This window comes from Vicia villosa, linkage group LG3 (assembly GCF_029867415.1).
Source record: "Vicia villosa cultivar HV-30 ecotype Madison, WI linkage group LG3, Vvil1.0, whole genome shotgun sequence".
Taxonomy (NCBI): Eukaryota; Viridiplantae; Streptophyta; class Magnoliopsida; order Fabales; family Fabaceae; genus Vicia; species Vicia villosa.
In genome coordinates this window covers 46,474,932-46,479,817 of record NC_081182.1, presented here as the reverse complement: position 1 = coordinate 46,479,817, position 4,886 = coordinate 46,474,932, and the positions used below count along the sequence as shown (strand labels likewise).

At 36.7% G+C, this 4,886-nt stretch overlaps 1 protein-coding gene across 1 annotated transcript; it reads right to left on the bottom strand.

Moving 5' to 3' along the window:
* Positions 1 to 763: 763 nt before the first annotated feature.
* Positions 764 to 4,135, bottom strand: LOC131661276 (protein GAMETE CELL DEFECTIVE 1, mitochondrial-like). The gene is made up of 3 exons (XM_058930748.1): positions 3,466 to 4,135; positions 3,169 to 3,358; positions 764 to 1,231 (listed from the first exon to the last, which is right to left on the bottom strand). Exons 1-3 carry the CDS (start codon positions 4,026 to 4,028, stop codon positions 1,013 to 1,015), a joined length of 972 nt encoding a protein of 323 aa, XP_058786731.1. The 5' UTR covers positions 4,029 to 4,135; the 3' UTR covers positions 764 to 1,012.
* Between the last annotated feature and the right edge of the window lie 751 nt (positions 4,136 to 4,886).

The following is a 4,886-nucleotide window of genomic DNA, read 5'->3' as shown; positions in this document are numbered from 1 at the left end:
AAAACTAGTCCGGAACTCCCCCTATAATAATTTTGTTTATTTCACAACTTCAAAACAAGTTTTAAGCAAGACACAACTCCATTTTCTACAAAAACTGGCAATGCCCTTGTCTCAAACCCATCCTTCAAGCTTTATTCACCGGGTCACTGGTAGGGCTGTATTTGGGCCGATTTACCCGAGATCCACCTGGGAACCGGTCCAATAGAACCGGACCAATAGCCCGACCGAAATGCTACTCGATCCGGAAATGGATAAATCTTTTGTCCAATATCCAACAATAGAACCAAACCAAATATCCAATAAAATTGAGAATTGATAATTTACCCCTAACTCTAATTTCAGTCCGGATCAGACTAAATACCTGATAAGTATCTGAAAGTATCGTTCCCAAAAAAAATCCATCACTATTTCGGTCGGTTCTAGTTTACACGATTACTATTTCGGTCCAGTACTCGGGAGAGCAAATACCCGGACCAGACCGAAGACAGCCCTAGTCACTCGGTACCATTAAGGTGCTACAAGCAATGCACTTGTCTCAAACCCACCCTTTAAGCTTTATAAATTCAACTGAACAGTTAAATAGGATTAGATTTCTATGAAAGTATAATGGAGATTATAAAAAATAACGAATCTATAAAAGTTAATCTCACCCAGAAATGCACCATCACACTTTTCCAGAATATCATCTCTTCATGTGGACCTATAGTTTATAACACACTTCTCCAATAAATTGAATGCAAGCATAACATTTAAGCACGAAGTATTCGATAAAACTAGTGGCAGTTAACTTTTTTTTCTTGACAACAAAGGATCTTAATTATTGACATCAACATTGTGCATAAATTAAGCAATATGATGAGGATTAATTAAAAGATCATCCTAAGATAACTAATCCCCATAAAAAGAAAAGGACAAATAACAATACAAAAATACATTTACATATCTCAAACCGTTTGATGCATTGACTAAAAATTCTAATTTTAACAGCTAGTCAAAACAAATAAAAATGTAATCAGGGAAGGATCCTGCGTCGCGGGCGTGGTGTTTCTCGCCTCACATACATTTTCTCAATCTCATTCAGTGGTCGGGTTGATCCATCAGGTAAGCTAGCAAATTTCCAGCCCCCGCCACCTCCTCGCTTCCCCCGGGCTCCCATTTTTTCCACAGTAAAAGTCCATCCATTTTCAGGGCGTCGTCTACTATACTTGTGGCATTTCACCTCTCCAGCCATCTGTACAATGATCACAACCACATTATTCAGTGAGTTCAACACAAAAAAAAAACCGTCTAGCAGCACATAGATCATAGAATAGACAGAATATGGATGTTAGGGGAGTTGCACACTAGCGTACTTATTAAATGTGCATTGATTAGCAAACATGAAAATTCGGTAATAATAAAGGCCAAAACTATATTTTGATTTGCGTTTCTCACCAAAAATTCTACCAGTTGCCAAATCACATTAGAGTTCAGACAAACTTTCTACATATATTATTAATGGTCCATCAAACAATCGAGATGTTCTTAAAGGTAGTTCAATACAACATCACCAGAACATGCCATTGTTCAATAAATCAACCATCCATGTCATCACACATCACTCTTCTGCTCCATAGTTTTCCCTTTAAATATACTATATAATTTACTCAGAAGAAATCACAATTGGGAAAATTGTGTATCCAAGTAGTTATAGACCTAAACTATGTACAACCATACAAATTTTATGCCCAAGCTCTGCCCTATAAAATCTAAACATCCGGATCTTCATTAGATATATTGATCAAATGAGTTACACAAAGCTTCAAATTGCATTGACTATATATGCTAACTGAGCAGTATTTGGCGTCAGCTGTGAATAGCATCAGCTGTGCAGGAGCAATAGAAAGAGTTTAGAAGTGGGTTATCTTTGACTTCCCAAATATTTCAAATCGTTAAAATAAGTTCTGGTTCCGGGTAATATTGCAGGCCAAGTTTATGCAGGCCAAGTTTTCACGTTTTTTCAACCGCTAGATGCACGAATAATGAAAAAACGCTGAACCAAATACACTATAAGAAGTTAGGACTTATTCTTTTTTTTACAGCATACAGCAAACCATATTCACATAATAGTTCTATTCTTGTGTTAACATACTAAGTAACTTTCAATTTCATTTATATATTTTATGCATGTCACAAAAGTTAGGTACTGCGACATAAACTCTCTGACTTGATTAGTTTGTAAGCATCTAATAAATGAATCAATTTCTTTCTCAACATGAAATTTTAATCTTTTGAAAACAGCAAAATCTTATGACTTTTCTACCCATAAAAATCAATATTTCAGTGCTAAAATCATCAGTGAAAGTAATCAAAAGCCTACTGTTGCTGATGGGTTTAATAGGACCACACATTAAATACCAGCATCTGTTTCCTATATTATGAAGGTTTCAGGTGCTCTTTACGGGAATTAGTCACTGCATTGTTTCTTACCCAAGCAGTTTTTCATAGCTTTGAGGGTATTAAAACTGTGGTATTCACAATTTCCTTCTTTAGAAGAATCTTTAAGCTATAGTCACATATCTGCTGTTACTGTCATCTGTGTTGAAGTTGCAACATATCTTCTGTAATTAAGTTATCACAACTAGGGGTGTTCATGGTTGGGTTCTAACAGAAAACTGCATAGTTCACACTACTTTTTCCTTCTTATTGTGTAATCCTAACATTAACAGACACCGCCTCTCATTTCTGTTACTAACTGATTCAAGCCTTGCTGAAGCATCTAACAAAGATCACATAATCTGAAAGGTTAGAGTTGCAACTATAAAAGCTAAAGGCTTAAGAAGGTCCTTTATTTTGAATATCACACCCAAAACCTGAATTATCAAGAAGAATCTTTTTCTTTCCTGGTTTCTTACCCAAAATATTTCCTATTTCTCAGCAGAGACTTATGTATGCACTTTGTTCTGCATAAAATTTGGTTACCGTCTATACTCTACAGACAACAAACAAACAATCGATATGTCATGCCAAACTATCCCCATACATATTCAATCTCTACAAAGAATGAACATATTAAAAACTTATAGTAAGGCCAAAATAAGGTACACGAGACATGTATCGATCTACTTCAATATAACAAGGTATGGTTTTCATTGACAAAACATAGAATAGCAGGCACAGAGAACTCACTTTCTTCTTGTTGAAGTTCATCTTTTCAACAAAATCTCGATAAAGCATATCATCTTCCTTCTTGGAGATTTCATAATGAACTTCGTCCAAATCTTTAGTAATGCCATCCCACCCCTCAGGCATCACCTTGAAGTCAGGTTTATAAGGAAGAGACGCTACATGGAACTCCCTATCATGGGAAATAAAAAATCTGCAACAACACAAGACAAAAAAAAGAATAAATAAACCCTAAATTCAACTAAACTTATAAACAATCAATTTTCAAACCATAAACCCTAAACCCTAAATTCAACTGACTCAGGAAAAGTGTCGAGCAAGAGCTCGACGGAATCATCGAGACGGTGACCTAGCTTCTTCTCTTCTTCCTCTTCAAGCTGCTTAAGCCAAAGAATGGCATGAACTCTCTGTCTCATAATCCTATAATCCTTAGCAAGCTTCTCAACAGTATAAAGCTCAGGATCCTTTTTGTGCAAGCGATACATCTCAGCTTTTTCACTATCCTTCAAATAGGATCCTCTGGCACCAGGTTCACGAACCTGTTTCAACAGCTCACACGTATCCGCCATTCGTTTCTTCCAACTATCAACATAAGATTTGCTCTTCCGATTCTCTTCTTCCAATTCCTGAAGCTTGTCTTCCATCTCTTGGAGATCCGAAAGAGTCGCTTCGCCGTTGAAGTGGTCCTTTGTTAGGCCTGTTGACCATGTGGAAGGTGTTTCCCAATTCGCGTCGTCCAGGGATCCTCCTCCGGGAGTTGTGGTTGAGAATGTACTGGAAGGTGCGAAATAGAGGCGGTTTTCGTGGCGGAGTTCGGTGGTGAGTCTTCGTGTGACGGAGATGAGACGGTTGATGGCTTGCATTGTAACGGTGTTGGGAATGGGGTCGATGGAGTGACGGCGACTACGAGAGAGGGGTCTATCGTGCACGCTATAGATGGGCGATGCACACTAAAATTGTAGTAAATGTAATTTATTATGTTAATCCCCTTAAATCAGCTCAGATGGAACATCTTCTAGAGTTGTTAATCGTACTATTTGTTGAGAATTTCGAATCTATAATATAAGAAAATTTACTGTTCTAGATTTCCCTAAAATACCCTTTGATTATCTTAGCCTAAATTAATATTTTTGGGGCAAAAAATGTCTTTTAGTTTTTAACAAATTATACCCTTTTCTTGCTGTATCTCATTATCTCAATTTCAAATCTCAATTTCTTGTCTCTCGTCCTTTCACTCATTCTCTCTTCCTTTCTCTCTCCAGAATGTTTCATTCTTCTTCTCCCTCTTCTTCCTCCCCTTCCTTCTTCCTCTTCTTCTTTACAAACTGTAATAATAGTCTTTGTAACACTTTGATAACGAAGCCCTAATCAAAGTCGATAACTATGCACGAAATCTGGGTTTCGGAAATCTTTTAAAATTGAAGATGCACAAAATTAGGATTTCGGAAAAGCATCAGATGCTCTGAATCATGGTGGAAGTCGTAATGCTCTGCATTTATCGGATGTTCAGGTATATGATATGCTCAGGTTTTCATAATTTATCTCTATTTTGAAAGATTTGTATCATTTAAAATATATCATGGGCGTGGAAGGAGAAGAGTGACATTCTCTTTTGTATTTAGTCAGTTGGATAAGACTAAAACTGAGTATATTTTTTAATACTTTTGTTGTAAAAATGGTCTTTTGTCTATTCTTGATATTGGTGTTTTTCGTGGCATACA

Excerpts from the sequence above, each read along its gene's own strand:
- LOC131661276 (XM_058930748.1), bottom strand. The coding sequence starts at position 4,028 with ATGCAAGCCATCAACCGTCTCATCTCCGTCACACGAAGACTCACCACC. Across the intron at positions 3,359-3,465 it reads TTGCTCGACACTTTTCCTGA|ATTTTTTATTTCCCATGATA; the intron begins GTCAGTTGAATT and ends GTGTTGTTGCAG. Across the intron at positions 1,232-3,168 it reads TGAACTTCAACAAGAAGAAA|ATGGCTGGAGAGGTGAAATG; the intron begins GTGAGTTCTCTG and ends ATCATTGTACAG.